Source organism: Trichosurus vulpecula, chromosome 4, assembly GCF_011100635.1.
Source record: "Trichosurus vulpecula isolate mTriVul1 chromosome 4, mTriVul1.pri, whole genome shotgun sequence".
Lineage (NCBI taxonomy): Eukaryota > Metazoa > Chordata > Mammalia > Diprotodontia > Phalangeridae > Trichosurus > Trichosurus vulpecula.
In genome coordinates, this window is record NC_050576.1 from 387,680,903 (window position 1) to 387,703,694 (window position 22,792).

The following is a 22,792-nucleotide window of genomic DNA, read 5'->3' on the forward strand; positions in this document are numbered from 1 at the left end:
GGTAAACTCTGTGAGTTGGTATGGTTTTTTTCCTCTTCATAGGCCCGCTATTTTGCATATAGCCAGTGAATAACATTGGGTTGACTTTCTCTACTTCTACTCAGGGCAAGACCTATAAGGGTGAAAAGTCATGGTGTTTAGCTGAGATTTTTTCCTTAAGTGTGTGAGGCAGAATCCTGGCTCTCATTTAACTAGATGGGTGAGATCTTCTCAAGGGCAGGCACTCCTCTCCTCGTGCCCCACAACTTGCAGTGGTTTATTACTTCCTCAAATATAAAACCTGTTTGGCTTTTAAAGTTCTTCACATGGTTCCTTTCTACCCTTCCTCCCTTCTTACTCATTTCTCCTCCCTTACCCCCTTTTTACATAATACTCTGTCTTTTCTCACAGAGTAAATTCTACTCCTCAACCCTCCAAATCCCTCCCCATTCTCCCTACCAGCTGCTGGAGGCAGATAGGTGACCAGGGGTAGGACTATATTCAGATGCTTAACTAGCATTGTGACTCTGGGGGTGAGACACTTAATTTTTCTGCCTCAGTTCCCTCAACTGTAAAATAGGGATAATATAGGGTTGTTGTGAATGATTTTTTTTTGTAAAGCACCTAGCAAAGGGCCTGCCACATAGCAAACATACATGCAAACAATTTTTATTAAGTCACACAATAAATGTTTGTTTCTTCCTTCTTTTGCCAACTCCACTTTTTGACTTACAAGCTCCCATGAGCAGAATGCCACCCTCATCTCTTCCTTTTGGCTTCTTCCAGTTTCCTTCAAGATTCAGCTCAAAATTTACCTTCTTCGGGGAGCTTTCCAAGTCTACTCGCTGTCTTCCCTCTGAAATGAGCTTCTACTTACACCATACAGCTACTTTTTTTTTGCATGTGACCTACTTGAGGGCAGAGATCTTGTTTTTACCATTCCTTTTGTCTGCCTTGAACATAGTAAGCACTTAATAAATGCTCAACTGAGGGTGGAGTCTGCTTCCTTCCCTTCAAAACAGGAAAGGCAGCCTAGATTAACTCTAATATTGTTAGTCCACACAATACCTAAGTCTAGAAACCAAGGGAATCTATATTTGTTGCCATTCCTCTAACCCTCAGGTCGAATGGCTTACTAAAATCCTTAGGAATAGAAGAACTGTTACCTAAACTGTGACTAAAATTAAATAGGCAATTTACCGTTAAATTTTAACTCAAAAACATTTCTGGAATTCTACACAGGAAAGAAAAGATCCCACAGCAATAAAGCCAGGAATCTCAGAACTTACAGAAATCAATTTTATTAAATTAAATTTGGGAGCCATAGACTCTTGTACAGCGAGAAAATTATAAATGAAGCAGAATGCACAGTGAGAAAAATGGACAAAAGTAACATCGTATGCTAAAGTTCACCCAAGGGTATTTGTAACAGCAAAAAAGAAAGTTTCTGGGGGGCAGAGCCAAGATGGCAGCTAGAAAGCAGGGACTTGCATGAGCTCCCCACCAGGTCCCTCCAAAAACCTATAAAAATGGCTCTGAACAAATTCTAGAACTGCAGAACCCACAAAAAAGCAGAGGAAAGCAGGGCTCCAGCCCAGGACAGCCTGGATGGTTGAGGGGTAAGGTCTATCACATGGACCTGGGAACAGAGCACAGTGTGGGTGGCAGCAGGACCGAGACCGGGAGCCAGGCGGAACAGGCCCTAGTGTCCTGAATCAGAGAGCTCTGGCAGTTACCAGACTTCTCCACCCATGAACACCAAAGACAACAGAGAACGTTAGTGGGAAAAGCTGCGGGGGAACAGAGTGAAAGGAGTTCACAGGTTGGACACCACCCCGGGGGCAGCAGAGGTGGGGCAGCTACAGAACTACAGCTGCAGTTGCTTCTGGCCCCAGGCCCACCTGGTGGGAGGAATTAAGTGGCAGATCTGAGCTGGAGTGCAGAGCCTGCTTAAGATCTGAATCACGGTCTGGGTTGGTGGTTCTTGGGGGAGGAGGAGTGCTGGTGTGGCAGAGCTGGCTGTATAGAAATAGCTCTGAAAACAACAACGCATCCCCTCAAGCTTGGAACAAAGTACTCTCTACTCTACAAGCAGTCATACCCCAACAAAAAACCCAAGGGTCAAGTAGTTGGCTGGGAACATGCCCAGGCAGTGAAAACGGCATCAGATTCAGACTCAGACTGAGATTTTGGAATCTTTCTCTGGTGACAAAGAAGACCAAAACATACAGCCAGAAGAAGTCAACAAAGTCAAAGAGCCTACATCAAAAGCCTCCAAGAAAAACATGAACTGGTCTCAGGCCATGGAAGAGCTCAAAAAGGATTTGGAAAAGCAAGTTAGAGAAGTAGAGGAAAAATTGGAAAGAGAAATGAGAAGGATGAGAGAAAACCAAGAAAAACAAGTCAATGACTTGCTAAAGGAGACCCCAAAAAAATACTGAAAAAAAAATATTGAAGAAAACACCTTAAAAAATAGACTAACTCAAATGGCAAAAGAGCTCCAAAAAGCCAATAAGGAGAAGAATGCCTTGAAAGGCAGAATTAGCCAAATGGAAAAGGAGGTCCAAAAGACCACTGAAGAAAATACTACCTTAAAAATTAGATTGGAGCAAGTGGAAGCTAGTGACTTTATGAGAAATCAAGATATTCTAAAACACAACCAAAGGAATGAAAAAAATGGAAGACAATGTGAAATATCTCATTGGAAAGAGATAATTTAAAAATTATCGGACTACCTGAAAGGTATGATCAAGAAAAGAGCCTAGATATCATACTTCAAGAAATTATCGAGAATTGCCCTGATATTCTAGGGCCAGAGGGTAAAATAGAAATTGAAAGAATCCATCGATCGCCTCCTCAAATAGATCCCAAAAAGAAAATTCCTAGGAATATTGTCACCAAATTCCAGAGCTCCCAGATCAAGGAGAAAATACTGCAAGCAGCCAGAAACAATTTGAGTATTGTGGAAACACAATCAGAATAACACAAGATCTAGCAGCTTCTACATTAAGAGATTGAAGGGCTTGGAATACGATATTCCGGAGGTCGGTAGAGCTAAGATTAAAACCAAGAATCACCTACCCAGCAAAACTGAGTATCATGCTCCAAGGCAAAATATGGACTTTCAAGCTTTCTCAGTGAAAAGACCAGAGCTGAATAGAAAATCTGACTTTCAAACACAAGAATCAAGAGAAGCATGAAAAAGGTAAACAAGAAAAAGAAATCACAAGGGACTTACTAAATTTGAACTGTTTTGTTTACATTTCTACATGGAAAGATGATGTGTATGATTCATGAGACCTCAGTATTAGGGTAGCTAAAGGGAATGTGTGTGTGTGTGTGTGTGTGTGTGTGTGTGTGTGTGTGTGTGTGTATATATATGTATGTATAGACAGAGGGCACAGGGTGAGTTGAATATGAAGGGATGATATCTAAAAAAATAAAATTAAATTAAGGGATGAGAGAGGAATATATTGAGAGAGGGAGAAAGGGAGAGATAGATAGAATGGGGTAAATTATCTCACATAAAAGTGGCAAGAAAAAGCAGTTCTGTAGGAAGGGAAGAGGGGGCAGGTGGGGGGGATGAGTGAATCTTGCTCTCATGGGATTTGACCTGAGGAAGGAATAACATGTACACTCAGTTGGGTATCTTACCCCACAGGAAAGAAGGAGGAGGAAGATTTTTTAAAAAGGGCAGAGGGACTATAGAAGGGAGGGCAGATAGGGGGAGGAGGTAATCAAAAACAAACACTTTTGAAAAGGGACAGGGTCAAGAGAGAAAATTGGATAAAGGGGGATGGGATAGGTTAGGAAGGAGCAAAAGATAGTCTTTCACAACATGAGTATTGTGGAAGGGTTTTACATAATGATACACATGTAGCCTATGTTGAATTGCTTGCCTTCTTAGGGAGGGTGGGTGGGGAGGGAAGAGCAGAGAGAATTTGGAACTCAAAGTTTTTAAAACAGATGTTTAAAAAAAAAAGTTTTTGCATGCAACTAGGAAATAAGATACACAGTCAATGGGGCATAGAAATTTATCTTGCCCTACGAGAAAGTAAGGAAAAAGGGGATGGAAGGGGAGTGGGGTGACAGAAGGGAGGGCTGGCTGGGGAATGGGACAACCAGAATACATGCCATCTTGGAGTGCACGGGAGGGTAGAAATAAGGAGAAAATTTGTAATTCAAACTCATGTGAAAATCAATGCTGAAAACTAAATATATTAAATAAATTAAAAAGAAAGTTTCTGATATTTTGTCTCTTCCAGTAGAGTGTGAACTTCCAGATGACTGCCTTTTTTATTTGTATCCTCAGTGCTTAATAAATGCTTTAGTCATTCATTTCTTAAATATCTGTGAAAAATTTGAAAGTACTAATGACCATTAAATAAAAGCTGAAATCAAATGCCTGGATCGGAAATAGAAATTAAAACAAGGTAACATTCATATATTCCAAAAAGGAACTCAACCATAACTCATATATTATTGTTAAAATAAAATGTCGAAAAGGTAGCACAAGAGCTTCACATCAGACAGCATCACAGGCAGCTAAGACCTAGTATAAATGATCAATTCAGTATTGTATACAAAATTTGTTTTATCGCTAGTTTTTCCTCTGACAAATGAAAAATCCTGCCCTGACCAATGATCCTGAAAAAGAGAGATTTAAATGTTATGAACTTTAGTGCATTTCAGGTAGTTCACTTTAAGCTCTTCATGTCCTCTGAAATGCTTTTAACAAGGTCACATTCCTTTTATTCAATATATCTTCCTTGTCTAAGGAATTATACCCTAATTTATCTCATAAAAATCTTCTGAATGCTTTCAACAGTATATACGAGAAAGCAATAGACTATTTTACTGGTAATCCCAAATATTATCTGCATTTTTCTAGGCACAGGCATTTAGGGTAATGATGAACGTTTATAGAGGGCTTTACAAAGTACCTACTTTACAGTGTTCCTGTGAGGTAAGAAGTATGAGTATCATTACACCCATTTTACACAGGAGGTAACAGGCTTAGGAAGGTTTAACTGACTCACGGATATTAGCAAATGTGGAGTCAGACCTTCTAGCTCGAGTGTGGCACTGCTGATACTTTACCAAACTTCTTCAGCAGGGAACCTTTTATAGCGTAAGAGAGCTTGTTGGTTCAATAAAAACTGATGCGCAACATACACACAATCTCGTCTAACAAGCTAAAGGATCAAAGAGATCTTCCTAGCAATGTTATTTCTGTAGGAAAAGGGATAAGAATATGGTCAAATGCACCAGAGATTGAGAACAAGCATTAACATGAATCCTGTTGGTGGCATGCCGGATAAAATGCCTTGTTAAAATAAAATCACTGAAAACAAAAGGCAACCCCATGGAAAGTTGAGCATATACGAAATTTATTTTTTATTCAATTTGTAAAGGTCCCTTTTTAAACAAACAAACAAAAAAGGATGGTATAGTTCTCTTAGGACACTGGTTTATTCATTTGACATTATTTTCTCCATCACACCATTCTTCATTATGAAATCACCAAAGCAGAAAATCATCACAATACTTATACAGTGTCACTACTAGCTGCATCAATGTTGACTTGTATAAAACTATAAACAATATAAATTCAGTGTGAGATTCCCTCAAGGGTCTCTCAACTGGCTAGATATACATAGCAGAAGAAGTCTAAAGCAGAATATACTCTCAAAGAGTGGAGAAGGGAAAGGGAAATCCAATATGTATCAAAAACAGTCAAATTGAAATACTCTGACCTAACGAATTCTATAAACAGTAATTTTCATTGCATATAAAGTAAACCGTGCTAACATACCTTCAGTGGGCGATCTATGGTAAAGTATTAAGCACATAAAGTAAAAATGCAAGATAAAACTATTCTAACGATTAACTCCAGGCTGTATTTGTTTGCAAACAAACACTGGGCTGTGACCCATCTGACTTCACTCAAGTAATAAGCCAAATATTTTATTTGGTAACTGACACCAAAGACTATACATATCCAATTATAAATCTTACCATATGAAAGGTGGAAACTCATTTTCAAATGTCACTGAACTCAAGACAAAACTCCTTTCCTCCATATAAACATTGCAAATTGGTGTGAGAAATCTATTCTAAGGTTGAAATAGTTCAGACCTTGCAAAAAAGAGAGCATGGGCCTTCTCTTACCATAGGCTCAACTAGAAAAGTAAATGAAAGCAGCTATGCCGAAGTATAATAAACTAAGGAAAGTAATTAGGACACATTTTTGGCCTCTCAATTTCTATCTCCACTGTATTCAACTCAGTTTTTACAGGAAAAATATCAATTTTTGGTGCTAGTATTGGGCTTGGTGACCAGTAAATGTTAAAAAGGAACTTAATTCTGAAAGAGCATCCCACTGTAACAATACCTAATCACCAAGTTCCACTCATGCAACAAACTAAGACTTCACTTTAACTAGGAAACTGCCAAATGGAAGCTTTACTTTTCCCAATAAATCAAAGTGTAAAAAGTGATAGTTGTGGCATTCCTCTCCAAATTAATGCTACATGGATATTTCCTCCCAAAAAGTCAGTCAACAGCGTGAATCAATGTGTTTCAAATGAAGAAAATACATTGACTTTTAGGAACCATGATAAAGGTGCATTGTGCCCAAGACAGTATTATCATATTTCTCCTCCACTTTAACAGAATTGGAATGCTCAACAACACTATTAAGTTCCGGGATGCTCTCAGCTGTGTCCCCAAACCCATGGTAATGTCCATAGTGCAAATTATCTCCAATATCATCTAACCAGGAAGGTCTATTAGCTACGCAGCTACTTGGGCTCCCATTCAGGTGCAGAGAGCCACACATATCAGGAGAAATGTTCATAGTCTTTTCTGATTCTTCAGCACCATTGACAGAGGGAGTTTTCTGGCTATTTGTGAAAGTCAGTCCTGGAATTAATCCACTGCTAATTCCATTAGGTACTGTTAAGCATTCTCCATTCCTGTTTTCCATCCCATTGAGCTGTGTCGTGGAAGGGAAGTCCAAATGTCCATTGGTGGCATATCCACTTGTCAATGTATTCAAAACGGAGCTACTGCTATTCATATCTGCATTAAGAAATACACCTGTCACCAAAACTCAGAATCAATGGGGGGGAAAAAACATAAAAAACTTGGCCATACTTAAATAAAACCGCTTTTTATTTTTCAAAATCACTGTAAGGTATTAATAAATTTTCAAGATACCTGGCATAGGTATGACTAAAAATGAACAACACAATAGCACAGGATTTGACTGTTACGATTTGAAAAATAACCCGGCATTTAAAAGATGTGGGGCCAAACTGAGAAACTTAGGCTATCGTTATTCACTTTATAAAGTAGTCTTTAAACTATTTTATAGTAGTTTTCAAAATAATTGTTTTTGGGTCATTCTCAGCTATACTTGAAAAATTCCTAGCAAAGTAAATTCTATCAGACTTAAAAGTAAAAAACAAACTTGATTTTTAGAAAATACACTTCAGGTTTTCACCTTAGAGAGGCCTTGACCTGGGTTCAAGTTCAGTCCCAGACAAGTAATGGCTTTGTGGCCAGGAGTACAAGCCCTTTAACTTTTTAGTATCCCCAGGCAACTTTAAGACTATAATCCTGGCAGATCTGCATTGGTAGAGGGAGTTACCATCTAAGGGTTCCCAATGACTGTGAAGTCACAGGACCTAATCTTCCCCTATACAAGAAAAAAAAATGGTTTTCACAAAGGATTAAAATGAAGTGTAACACTTCATTCAAGATCCAGAAAAACAGTACATAAAGTAACTGAACCAAGTTAATTACAGAAGCTTTTTATAGAAATGTAAGACAATGCAAAGTGTAAGCAAGTTCAGACTAATAATTTTGGAAAGCGCATACGCAAATTCTGTAGGAAGTTTTCTTTAAGTAACACTCAAAATGGATATAATCCATATGCAAAATGCCAGGTGACAACAGCATTGGCAAACTGCACAGACCAGAATGCTTACGAAAAGAAAACATGGAAATATTAATGATATTCATGCAAAGGTCATTTGAATGACTAGTTCTGAATTTTATTAAAATTATTATATTTAAGATACATCAGCCACACTTAAAAAAATAGGGGAAACATTGATTTTTGAAGCTTAAGACAAAAATTTATTCAGTAAAATATTGATAAAGAAAAAATACCCATTACAAGTACTGGAATAGACCAATACATATTACAGTTCTGTATTTTGTAACTCAAAAGTGTATATGTAGACATGAATACAGAGAATAAAGTAGCTTAAAATTGCCTCTAACCTGGAACTCTTAAGTAAGGTTTGCCACTTAAAGTGCTGCTCTATTATAATAAAATGTAGTCTTACAATGACCATTTCAAAAAGTCTATTTCTAATAGCCTTTCACATATAGAAGCATTTGATGCATACCTTATTACCCTTCCATAACAATGCCCTATCAAAGTGCATATTTTTAGGTTTTTTCCCCGTCTAAGTACTTTTCTACGTTGCACATTTATGCTACATCTTCATTCTCCCTTCCCCTCTTCTTCACCTCACACCCCCATCTCGCCCCTTCCAAAAAATAAATAAATAAATAAAAGGATGAAGAGAGACAAACATTACAATGTTCCTATAGTTGTCAATTTTTATCTGGTAACAAATCTATAAACTTTTTAAAAGTAAAAATATATTTATCAAGAGCATGGTTTCCATAAAACCTGCCAAAATGGAGGAGAATAAATACTTTCTCTGATCTTTCAAGTTGAACCTATAGCACAGTGTCTTAGACAACAGTATAGTGGAAAGAACACTGGATCTGGAGTTAAAAGAGGAATTTTGAGTCCTAGTTTTGTCATTTCTGTTGTTTGACCAGAACAAATGACATAGCCACTCTCTTCCTTAACATGGAGATAACAGTTTCAATCCATATCTCACAGCCAAGCATAATGTAAATATCAGCTGTTATTACTTAAATTCAAGAGTAAATGTGACCGAACCTAAGTAGTAATTATGTGTAAAAAATATTAACAACAATAACAAAAGCCCAAATCCCCAGGCCATTTGCCCCAGGAGTGGCAACTACTTAATTCCTATTTTTCAAAAACAAAGCTACAACTTTTCCTTAAAGATAAAATCTGGCTATGGGGCAGCAGTATCCACTTGAAAGATAAGAGAAAAAGAAAAAAAAACCTTGACAAGTTCAAGTATATGTGTCCAATTAATTATCCAAATCTCTTTAACGAGATGGAAATAGCAAACGGTGTAATTGGGTTCCCAAAGGTAATTAAAATAGCTGGTGAATTGCTCAAAGAGTTGGGTCTGTTACTTCATACCTAGCTTACTTTGATCTGATATACTTTTTTGAGGAAGAACACAGGCAAAGGTGGGCAGCCTATTTCCATAACTTAAGTAGAATTAAAAGTTGCTATAAAGGAAGTAACATTTTTCTCAAGCAGCTAGGTTAACGCAAATTAGTTCCAGGGATCAATAACCTAAAAAAGCCCAAGCCAAATAACAGCCTCATAACACTATTAATGAAGGGAAACAAAAATTGTAAACCCACCAGAATCTTGCTTTACCATAATAAAATATGACAAGACCATCTCTGATCCTGCTCAAAGGGGTTTGGTTAGTACAGTAAATCCCAAATCTGCCACTTGACACTTCACCATTCTGCTCATTTAATGCTGCCTAATAATGACCTATACTTCCCTTCTTGCTGCCTTTACCTGCTCATTCCACAGTTTCCACCGATGTCCGAACAGACGAAGGCAACAGCACATACACAGCCCGGATTTTGCCTTATGGCGGATCTGCTTTAAGATGCAGCCTCCAGGAATGCATGGCATCTAAAAGCGGGGCCCACCTGTACCAGAGTGATCTTGTTATAGCAGGGTCTCACCTATACAGGTGTACCTCGCTTTAAGCCAACCCAATATATGAAAATCCAGATTCACACAAAGAGATAAATTAGGGGGCAAGCATTTGCTTTAAAAAGGATTCACAATAAGATTCCTTCAGATATTCGGCCCCTCCCAGCAATTTAAAATGTGAAAATCTGATTTATACACTTTTCAGGAATGCAACCATCTACTACATAAAGTGAGGTAGATCTGTAACATTCCCACTGGCACAGACCTTAAAGGGCAGCATTCTAGCAAAGCTTCTGGGTAGAAGTATAATATACTTAAAAATATAAACATTAAAAGAATACATTTCAAGTGGCTAATTTATTTAAATGAGACTAGCTGGAAGTTTAAATTAGGATAAGAGGCCAGAATTTGGTTCATTTTTCTAAACAGTAGATCCCTGAAACTTTAGGAGTAGTAGTGAAAGACTAATTATTGCTAAAAATAAGTGAAAATCAAAACACATACTCGTTTTAGGATTAAAAAAAAAAGATGTCAGAGGCTAATAATTACAACTGATAAGAAAATAATGTGCCTATTGGCACAGAGAGCTGAGCAGGTTGTTTTGTCTCTACTCTGAAATGGGCTTAAACTAGGAGAATGATTTTTAATTTCAACAAAGTAAACTGCTAAAAAGTCCCATAGGAACAGCTGAAGGCCAATATATGTGATTTACAAGTTTGTCCCCCTGCTTTTCTTTTTTAAGTTTTGCTTTATGGAGTAGCTTTGGTATTTATCTATGTGCTTGGATATATAGATCTTAACTGTAAAAGTAAACTTGGTTACTATTTTAATTAAAGCATCATCCATTTGGGAATCCCTATCTACTCTTAAAAAAAAGGTTCCTAGGATTTTAGATTATTTAGTAACAAGAAAATTCCACCTATAGAAATTGTTTACTAATATACTTGTATGGCTTTCCTTTAGTTTTTTTTTTAATATACTAGAAACATATTACATTTCCAAAAAGATATATATATATATAATATGTATATATGCTTCCTTTTAAAGTTTACTGTTTAAAAATGGCTTTCAAGTTAATTCAGAAAACAGAACATCTGTTATCCCCAAAGATGCACATGGCATATAGAAAAACAACATTAATAAAAACTAGTTTCCGTTTCTAAGCATCACACTACATTAATAAAATTGTTGTAATTTTCACCTTTCAAGTATGTGGAAAGGCTGAGAAAAGAGCTTTTAATTAAACTAATATAACAAAATATATTTGTGGTAACTAATTTTTAAAATATTCTACAATACTATCAAGAAAAGAATCTGTTGCTATTTGAAAATTCAAAACGTGAATATTTAACTATTACTACAAACAACTCTAAGCCTATGAAATCAGACATTAAAAAACTTCTAAGTTTTGCAAATATTTCTTAAGGTTTTTTTCCCTTCTTTTTAATTTAGGTTTGTTTTAATGAAAGTTAAATATGTTCGTTTTTTGCTTTTTCACTAACCATAAACCTCCGGCAATTTCTAGCTATTAACATAACTATCTTTAGAGCTATTTGTATTAAGGTACATATTACTCTAAAAACACTACCAGTACACTATGTGTAAGATGCAAAAAGTATTTCAAAGTTGAAAACAATTTAAAAATTCTTTAAAAGATAAAGAAGGCACATTAAGTTTAAGCCTCAAAGCAAAACAGGAAGAGTGACTTCATAATTATTGTATGTATCCATACTAAGTGTGTCAAGAAATGTTTCCTTGTGTCTACAAATACCCAAAAGAATGGGCATTAGAGTAATACAAGTTTACAAGACACTGGGCAACAATGTGCAAAAAATTCAAAGAAACCTTTGTATCTTAAAAATAATATGCATACTGATTCTTACAACGACATGGGGTTTGCATTGATGTAACTGTATAAATTTCTATCTCTTTTGGTCCAATAGAACCACTCTCCTGTTGTTTGATGTCTTCAACCATTTGAATGTTGTTGCAGTTAACAGGAAACTGTCCACTCCCACCTGATACAACAGCAAACTCTCTATCAATGTGCATACTGTCAGCGTCATCATCAGCTCCTCCGTTCACTTGTGGTATGGAGCAAACAAAGCTCTGAGCTGTTTAAAAAAAAAAAAAAACAGGACATGGTTCTAGGTTATTTTGCACATACAAGAAAACATTAAGACAAATACTGATTCAATATTTTCAAAGGATATAGTAGTTTAATGTTTAACAATTTTATACACACACACACACCCCTCTTTATCTTGTGCTTTGCCCTCTTTCCTGAAATCCACATGAACTGCTGGTTACATAGTAGTCACCAATCTATATCACAAACTTCTTGGAAGTAGCAATACCCATTTGGGTTCTACTCGATGGGATATGGTATTTGAAGTGTACTGTTTCCATTCTAAGCTTTACTTGTAGAGAAAAATGGATAACTTTTAATATTCAACAGAAATGGTGATATATTTAAATATGCTTTCACTGTTTTCTCATCATTGAAATGAATGAAAATTTCTAGCAACTAGTAATTACTTAATGATACAAAGTGTTTTTAAGTTCCTATATTTTTACTGTTATAAGTCTGCTAATTTGAGCCAACAGAGATCCATAGGAGAAGTTAGCCTAAGCCAAAACTTGCGACTGAGTCAATGTTTAGAAGGGATTACTGAGTTTCAATCAAGATTGTATAGTGTGTCACCAAATAATGACAGTCGACATTTAGGTACCATTTTAACAGTTGCAAAGCACATTAGATACATTCCCTCACTAACACCTTGTGAGGGAAGCACTACAAGGTATTGTCATCTCCATCGTACAGATAAAGAAGCTAAGGTAGATTGCCCTTTTTCCTTGGTTACACAGCTATTAAATGCCATAAGAGGGATCCGAACCCAAGTGTCTCCTGACTCTCAGGCCAATGGTCTATTATAACCTGCTACCTCTCACCTAGTAGTGCCTCCCTTTCTTGGTTTGATCTTAATCCATTCATGAAAATCACATGTAAATGCGTGAAACCAACTGTTCTGACCTAGGAAAGTTAACTAGAAGCTAGTAAAATATGGACAAGCTAAGAACATAAAGGTAGAACTGCAATTTCTTACATAGAAACTACATGAAAAAGTTTAACTACTCTTGATGAATTCCTGTAAAGTACAGAAAAAAATGCTACATAACCAAAACGAGCAAACTTGACCCTGAATACGAGAAGGCACCTTATTCCCTTCTTTGCTGTTAAGAGAGTGTTTGTGGAATGCTTAGATTTGATTGATATGTTGCTTGGTTTTGCCAATTTTTTTTCCTTTCTTTTTAAAATTCTGTTATACCAGATAGCTCTCTGGGTGGGTGAGGGGAAAGGGGGGTTGGAAGAGAAAGGGAAATGCTGACAAATGAAAGTGATATATAAACAAAAGAGATGAATTTTTAAAAATTTAATGTATAGGAATAGAACACAAAAATAAGTGGGAGGGAAAAAATATGCAATGTTGTTGTAATATTGGAGATATATGAATCAGTTAAGCAAAGCCTAAGCAGCAGAATAACAGCAGTTTCAAATTATTCCCACCTTTGTCCTGAAACCAAGATAGTGATGTTAATGTGCAAACAATCTTAATGAGTCAGAAAAAAGGGATTTGTATATGATTACACCAAAGGAGCAAGAAAGGGGGTGGATGCAGAGGAAGCTTCAACAAATACCCAAATGGGGTAATGGTAGAGGAAGAAAGTTTTGCAAACTGCAAACTGAGATTTGCAAACTGCTCAAAATAATAAAAAATTTCAGTTATGTTCAAGTTGTGAGGTGGGAAGAGAAAATTGACTTTGTATTGACATAGAGCCAGAACATTCTTAAATATTTTTAAAGACCAAAATTAATTATAGATTGAAGCTGTCTCTCCCACACTCCTCACTCCCACCTCCCACCAGATGAACAGGTCCTGGGGTATAAAGTATTCCAAGCATCTGATACAATATACTTCATGAACATAAGGGCTATTCATTCTTGAATAAAGCATTTACATTACAATAAATCATATTGCAAATCCAAGCAACCTGTGTACATATCTACATTTTATAAAGCTATATATAATCTTAGAAAAACATCAGTTTTTATTTCCATTTTAATAAAGTTGAGCATTTTCATGCCAAAGACTCATTCCAAAGACTCAATCATCAAAATCAATCATTAAAAAGGAACTCATTTTGTAGCCTAGACCCAGATATAGCATTAACGCCCTTCCCTACCTCTTTGAATTTCCAAATTGGGAATTCTCAACATCTAAATCTGGTCCATCTTAGCTTTACATAATGACCAAGAACTATTTTTTTTTAAAAAGCCATTTAGAGCAATGTTATCTTCTAGTTCCCAAGCTTCCAAAAAGAAAGCAGTAGTTCAAATACCAACAAAAAAAAATTAATCTGAAGGGGAAAATCACACGAATTAGCATCAAATTCTTTAAGACTGAAAAATTGCTATTTCCTAAACAAGAATGGGCAGAATTTCCAGAATAACTCAAAAGAGAACAAAAGAAAACACAGCCTCAAGAACAAATACCGGCAGTAGTGTGGCTATAGAATGGAATATAGGTATATTAAAGTACTGCTAACAATTGAAGTACATTTAGTTTTTCCTTATTTTTTATACAACACTTGAGATAAGACTGAAAAGAAAATTTTTAATGGGAAGCCTACGTAAAGAAATTATAGACAATGGTACTTAGGTACCATTTTAAGAACAATGAGTTATGCCAGTCTAGACTGACTTCACTACAGTCACAAGTTAACCAACAGGATTTCTAGTTAACTGCTTGTTTGCTAAGCCTCCATACCAACAAAGAATTAAAATGAAATACGTGATGATCTTTCAATTCTACACTCTGATCTTTCAAACTTAAATAAAGTTTCAGGCTGAAAGCATACAAAACGTTTAAAAACAACTTTTGCCAGTGCTAAACCCTTAGAAGTCTTATGGTCTTGAGTCAATACTGGGAGATTCTATTATATGTGCTTTTTAAAATTTTCCTCTTTTCAGTACTCGCTTGCATATGTATCAAGACAAGACCTAGGCTTTTACTGTGCATACTACTCTATCTTTAAAAAAAAAAAAAGTTCTAGCAAGCTTCCAGCACATTTTTTAAAAAATCACTCTAGCATGAAAATCATACACATTTGAATGCCAAAGGGCAGGATTTGAACTAGTTGTTTCCATTAACTTGCTTTCCCCAGTCATATTTTATAGACAACTCCAAGTGTTGTTAAAACGTTCTCGAATCATTGAAAGATGATGCTTTATACCATTTCACCAAAAAAGATGCATCTTGAAATTAGATCAATTCTCAGAAATTTGGGGAAAGCATCAAGATTCCCAGTTAATTGTTTTTCAGGGAAGTTACTTTAAACGTTGTATGTGAAGGTAAATGTTACCGACAAAAAGCCAAGATTTTATTTCTAAATGTTGTAAAAGATCCAACAATAAAACAATGGAATTGATAGTATTTCATATAGGCACCTTGAAAACAAACTTCTTTGTACGGTGGCATACTATGGTGGGTAGAGTGCTAGACTTTAAAGTCAAGGGGACCTAGGTACTCCACTTACTGGGTGACAGTCACAACTTTTCAGTCATTGCTTCATCTGTAAAATACAGAAAATAGCACCTATCTCAAAGAACTGTTCTAGGGATCAAATGAGATATGTGCGAGCGCAAAGTGCATTGTAAACCTTAAAACAATACACAAATGCCAGCTATTATTAGGGAACAAGGAATATTATGCATGTTCTAAGTGGGACAGTTGTCTGGATTGACAAGCATGGACAGCAACACTCAAATAAATCTCTGATCTCAAATGATTTGGATATTCCCTCCAGTGATGCAGATTGAAACCCATCCATAACCACCCATCTTTCCTGTGACTCACATATCTATCCTGTTTCTGCTATACAATGTGCTAAAGGCTCTATCTTCTAACAGTAAAAAATACAAGTGGAGCACACAGACTTTCAACCTATGAAACAGCTCACCTATTTCTACCCTAAATATCAAGACAATTTTTATTCTCGTTACTTCTGGGAATTTTTCCTGCATTACTTGTAGCCTTCTCATATCCACTTTGTAACTTCCCACTGCTCTGTGTGATATGCAATTCCTTGGGAGACTAGTGTTGTTTTGCGGAATTAAAACACTGGTGTTGGAAAGATAGGCCTTCATTTCTGAAGAAAGTTTGGGGTTGCTAAGAGTTCTGTAATGCACTTTGGGCAATTCACCCTTTGTTACAGGGTTAGTTGGAAATAATAGTTAAGTAGATGGATATCCCACGTTGGAGAGCAATGCTCCCCCCCTCCCCCCGCTTAATCCTGAGCCCAACTCCATGTCCATGTCATCCGTTTTCATACATACATACACACACACACACCCCACAAATACCTGCAAGTTGTCTATTCAACTACATGTTGTAATTTGGGCACCATACATTAAGTTGTGACAGATCTCTTTGAAGAAGCCAGGCAATTTTTCAAGGCCTGACACAGTCATTTGCCAACACCTACAGGACATCATCTACCAGAGAACTGCTCTTCAACTTGCACTCTATGCTAGATCTCTTCCATCGGAGTAGCAAACATATGTATTCTCTATACTTCAGGCCTGATGTTTGTGACATCCAGAAGACAGAGCTGAACTCTCTTCATACACAATTCAAGATAGAAATGTAGAACACACTAAGTTATGTCTTACATATTAGGGAATCTTAAATGATTCAGAAGTAGCTATGAGATTCCTGGTTGAAGGTCTTTAAGGTTTTGGTTCTACCAAATTAATTGATATTGTATTTTCCACATACTTTAATTTCAGAATGGTAGCATATTTCTTGTGACAGTCTAGTTCCCTAATAGTAACTGAAATATGCCATCAACATATATGGAGATGTTTCAAAAACCTTTTATAGAGTACGTATGTCAACACAAAGTCTTCGACATCCTTTTCAGTAGTTTTTTTTCCACATTTTAATCTCCAGATCCCTTAATATAGTCACCAACTGCCAGCATGGATCCCTTCTATGTACTTGTTCCAATACAGCTGCTTTTCCCTATTTTCATTCTAGTGCCATATCTCTACATTTTCAAGTACATTTATTACTACGTGATAGCTTTACTGTCCTTGATAGTGAATGGCTCTAAGAAAAAGCTTGCAGGTCTTCCCTGTTGTTCGTTTGTTGGCCTCCATCTATTTCCGTCTTTTAAATGCCCCGAGGATGACTGCTTATTGGCTCTCTTGCCCGACTTCAAATAGATGAAAAAGTACTTTTAAAGCACCTACAGATTTGAAAGTGGGGGGAAAGCGCCTACCCTCAAAAAGCTTAAATTCAAATAGCAAGAGACAAAGTCTACTTTGGTTTGGAAACTTATGGTTTTGGTGGTTGGAAATATAGGGGAGTAGACAAACACCACTTCTGGGAACAATGGCAGTATTGATTTGTGTTACAAAAAGCAGAGGCCCAGGTTTGTGTGTTCAGTGGCAAGGAAGTTGTTTCTAAGATGGTAGAGTGGGGTAGTGATAGTTTGCCTGACAGGCCCAAGGAGTTCAGATGAAAGAACTGAATCCAGTTTCAATTTGTTTTGCCTACTACTGTGCTTTCTGGTTTAGGCAGAACATTGCTCATATCTTTAAGATTTTATCAACAAGTTTCTATTCTCAACTAGTGTTATCTTCACCACCCCTTTCTTCACTGAATAGTCCATGTAAAATTATGATTGGTGTTAATGTCACATCTGCTGTCCATTATCCATCTCTGATCACAGTATCTTTTTATTCTTTCTCACTTTCTACTAAGGTAGGCAAGGAGAGCAATCTAAGGCTGTACAAGTAGAACATGAGTTCAGGAATTCCTGGGGACTGGATCAATAAGCTGTAGCTGCAGCAAAAGTATATGCTTCTGAACAATATTTACAACACAGTATCCTCTTAATGTAACATTTTAAAATGTAGTATGGCACTGACATGCAAGCTTGACAACTTTGTGATTAAGGGTAATTTTACTTGTAACACACCTAACCAAGAAAAAAATAAGTCTGTATCACTAAGTCACAGAACAAGGCAGCCAACAGGATTAAAAACCATACTTTGTCAACCCATAGCTGAGTCCTGGGCCACCTCAACTCCCAGGGTTTCAATTATTAATGCTACACAGGACTCCTAAAAGGGCATATCCAGTCCTCACTTCTGTCACACTTCACTGCTTGCTTGCCAACTCTACCTAGATATCCCATAGGTATATCAAACTGGCCATGTCAAATTGGAACTCATTATTTTTCCTTTAAACTGACCCCTTTTTACTATTTCTTCTTCCTGTCACTTAACTTTGCAACCTAAAAATCCTTCTTTTTTCACTTTCAACCCCCTAACCAATCACTTGTCATGTCAATTTTATTTCAGTATCTCTCTAAATGACTCCTCTCCACTGCTAACAAAACTATCCTTCTCTTAGGCTTGCTATATAACCTTTCTTAGATTACTCTAAGTCTAAACCAGGGTGAGGAACCTGAAGCCTCAAGGCCACATGTGGCCCTCTAGGTCCTCAAGCTTGGCCCTTTGACTGAAACTAAACTTCACAGACCAAATCCTTTTATTAAGAGGCCTAAATACCCTCCTGGCATTCAGACCTTCTCTTCTCTAATCCATCCTCCACACTTATAAAACTACTCTATATTGGTATACTAAGACAATGCTTAAGTCCCTTCCCTTAAGGAAGCACCATTCATTCAGGAGTTAGGCATGTCAAAAAACAAAAAGTTATTCGGGGAGGAGAAAAGCAATCACAGTTGAGAATTTGAAAAGCTTCATGGCAGTAATTCAATTGAGGTCTGAGGGAAACTAGATTCTAAGAGAAAGTGAGGAAGGAGTACATTCTAGATACAGGAGACTGCCAGGAGGTAGAGTGCTCAAGAGCCCATTCTGGATGCTCTCCGTTGCTAATGCAGTGTTGTGTTATTCTATCTATCACGTGTTCATTTGGTAACCTACGGACATCCTATCCGTCCAGTAAAAGATTAACTCCTTAAAAGCAGGGTCTTTCCACATTTGTATCCACAACTCCTAGAGCACAGCACGTGACTTAACACATACTTAAAGAGGGATAATAGCAACGCCCTCAAGCATGTTGGGAGGATAGAAATATTTCATTTTAAAGCGATTAGCATAATGCCTGGGTTACAAGCCAGACATATATATGTGTATGTATATTTATATACATACGTACACACACAGAGAAATATCTTTTAATTAGCTATTTGACCCTGACGTCTCTACCTTATGACACTGACAACTTTAAGATTCACAGAATCTTAGCTTTGGATGTTAAGAGGCCCTAAAGGCCATCAATTCCATACCCCTCATTTTACAGATAAGGAAACTGAAGGGTCAAGTGAATTAACCAGGTCTCACAACTACTAAGTGTCTAAGGCAGGATTTGACTCATCTTCCTGATTTCAAGTTCAACGTCCCATCCAACACACCAAGCTGCCTATTTATCTTGAAAATAAGGATATTGGAGCAGATACCTAAAAACCTTTCTAGTTCTATGAATCCAAGACTAGGCCAAAATAATTATCCATAAGGACATCTTTATTTTTTTTATAGTTACATGTCTCTGTAAGGACACTGTGTTTTGTTTTGTTTTTGGCAGGGCAATTGGGGTTAAGTGACTTGACCAAAGGGATACTATTTTTAAGCTCAACATGCCTAGAGGTTGAACCTACAAAAGAATCTGAGCATTATTTTAAGAAATACAAACTTACCTATACCAAAGAGCAGGTAGCCAGACTACTGATCTCAAAGTCCTAAACAAAACAATTGTCTACAATAAAAACTGGTACCTGAATATGTATCATTTAGAATTCCTGTACAAGATCAAAACATTGTGGACTCCAAGACTTTCAAATATAGTATAGTTGATTTAGGACACAGTAAAATCCCAACAGCTATAAAACATACTTGGAAAGGAGCTTTCAATCTTAAATGCTGGTAAGAAAATAATTCCTTATGAGTCTTATAAAATATGCTGTAGCTGGACAACTGGAGATTCATGCAACTGCTTATCTTTCTTGTGTGTTGTTGCTATGTATTTGTAAGGGAAGCATTTGGTAACTCATACTAATGATCAGTATATTCCAAGACTTTATGTATGGAGAATGTCACAAAATAGGAGACAATCCATCAATATTTTTACCAGGTCAATGAGTCAATGAAGTTAATGTTCCTGAATCATATTTTGAATTGGAATACACATTCCTTACTGCTCTTTGGAAATAAATAAAAGCATACATATGTAATTAGATTTAGGTTTTTAAGGCAGCCCTGTAATTTCTGAAATGTCTTTGCAAAGCAATTACTATTTTTTATTCCATTAGATAACTAAATTTTATTAAAAATTTAATTACATCCATCTTATGCCCCATTTCTACATTAAAATCACCATGTCTAAAAGGAATATGCTTCCTTTTAATAAACAATTCAGTAATTTTTTCATTGAATATTTGATGGAAAGGGATTTCAACATCAGTAGTGATGCATTAAAAGATGGGCATAATTTTATAAAACAGTAAAGCAGTGAAAATTCCATAAACCCTTAAGCTTAAGCCACCAGCTATTAACAAATAAATAAGCATTAAGTACATACTAAGTGCCAAACACTGTTAGAGGCACTAGACACAAAAAGACCAACATGAAACTCTGCCTTCAAGGAGGAAAGGGAAAAAAAAATTGTTAGTTCATAGAGTTAACTTTCAACCTTTTACTATTATATAAGACTGGCTAGTTATGTTGTTTTTATTGTTTAAATTAAATCTGCCTCCAAAAGAAGCTAAAAGAATTTAAGGTCACTGTTATACCTATCTTATAAAAAACAAGGGGGGAAAAACCCAGAAGATATGAAATAATAATTATTTTGTAAGCAGTCACAACTTTGAAAGTAAGATTAACTACCTAAAAGATAAGACATATTGTTCAAGTAAAATAGCAGGAAAAATATCTGAAAAGGCTAGTGATTTAGCTTAAACAAAGCGACTTTATTTTGAGCATACAGCACAATAAGGTGTGCCCTTTCAGTCTGATATACACCACTGTAACATTTATGATTTTGTATAACTGAAGTCTGGCTCTGGAATATTCTTAAAAACAAAGTACAAAAGCAGAAGGAAACCAGCTATATAAATTAAAGCTTTAACCAAGAAATCGTAGGCGATTGGATAGACACTAAAAAAATTTGTCCTAGAAATATTCTTAGTTTAGCCTTTGGTTTAAAACCATACAGCATTTGTACACAACCATTACTTAGAGCTCATCATAAGCAAACAGGTAAATAGATATCAATTATCAAATCTAATTGTTACTTATACTCCTATGTTTCTATCTCTCTAAGGTTTATCTACTATCAGACATTGTGATGAATAAAATAACTTTGAAAACTCTGGGAAAGGCATTCATTTGGGGAAAGAAACTATTTTCCAAAGATAAAGAAAAACTGATCACTATCTTCCTAAAATACTTGTTAATTTTGGCAGCAATTTCTTTGAAATCCACCTACTCAGTAGAACTAAAATTTATTCCACATTCATATCTTGATTTTTATATGAAAAGGGTTCAGCTGTCTTCTGGATGTCCTAAGTTACAATGTAACAAATAGTGAAAAAGATATTTTCATCTTCAAATCATCTGCAAAACCCAAATAAACAGATCTCATTTAAGAGGAAAACATTCTACTACAATTAACTTGCCAGTAAATTTCTCTCAATTTTTATTTTATCCTATAGACAAATAGGGTTACATCTGTGATAATGTAATGCAATAACCAAGAATATGTCATCAGATGGCAGTTGTGCTACCTGATAAAAAAAACAATATCCCTTCAAAAGGTAGTTTGTTTAGCCCAGGTTCTTTTTTATTTACATCTTACAACCAAAATGGCATGTATTTATATAATGGAGAAGGGATCACTCTTTTAAACATAATCTCATTCTCATTCAGAAGTACGTTTATTATAGCTTAAGTGTATTACTTTCTAAAGAATGACACAGGCCATCAGACTTTCCTAGGGTTCTTGCAGAATTAAGATTGTAAAATAACAAAAAGAAAATCAATACTATAAAACCTAGCTATGAAAGAGAATTTTAATGAAAAATTTATTAAGTTCCGGGGGAAAAGGGTGAAGGTGGAGAAGAGGATTTTTCATTTCTATGGGGTTTTTAAGGTGGTCTTTCAGGAACTGGCTTGACTTGGCAAAACATGGAAAATATTATTTCTACATAAACTAATTCAATGATCTAAGGTAGAAGGAACTCACTATTTATTCTTTAACATGGTATTACTTCCTTTTCCATTTAAGCTAGAATAACTCAAAAGCAATTATGACCTATATTTATATGAAATATAGAAGGGTAATTTCTTTATAAACAAACATACATGTAGAAATTTTATTGATTCTTGGCTTGTGAAATAAAAATGGCAGCTTCTTATATTTAACATGAAATTACCAACTTGGAGTACTAACAGCCAATCTGAATAAGAATAGGAAGTAACTTGGAAGATGACAAAAACGTAACCATGATAAAATCCTTACTCATTCAAGTGGCAAATGAAAACAAAATTTCAGTTAGAGTATATTGGAAAAGAACTGTGGCAGCATATACTGTAAGTTTTTTTTGAGTAAATTATCTGGGTATTTCAGATAAAATTCCCTAAAATTCACAGAATTTTTTTTCTTTTTAAATTTGGATTATCTTCAAAAGTCTCCATTTTGCATATCTGCACACAAAAAATACAGTAAAGCCCCCATTATTTCCTTTTCCTTTCTCTATATCTGATGCCACTGAAAGAAAATTATATAACTGCAGCAAATCTAAGAAATTTAAAATAATTGAAAAACCAAAATAACAGGTATATTAAAAAAAAAAAGT

The 22,792-nt window shown here is 35.9% G+C and overlaps 1 protein-coding gene across 1 annotated transcript in view; it reads right to left on the reverse strand.

The window, feature by feature from the left end:
• Nucleotides 1-5,352: 5,352 nt before the first annotated feature.
• The window catches only part of ANKRD10 (ankyrin repeat domain 10), a 47,321-nt gene continuing 29,881 nt past the window's right edge, over nt 5,353-22,792 (reverse strand). The window contains exons 5-6 of the mRNA XM_036753832.1: nt 11,863-11,958; nt 5,353-7,062 (exon numbers count right to left, since the gene is read on the reverse strand). Of these exons, the coding sequence (XP_036609727.1) occupies nt 6,587-7,062; nt 11,863-11,958 (572 nt within the window). The 3' untranslated portion in view covers nt 5,353-6,586. The remainder of the gene's footprint in view (nt 7,063-11,862; nt 11,959-22,792) is intronic.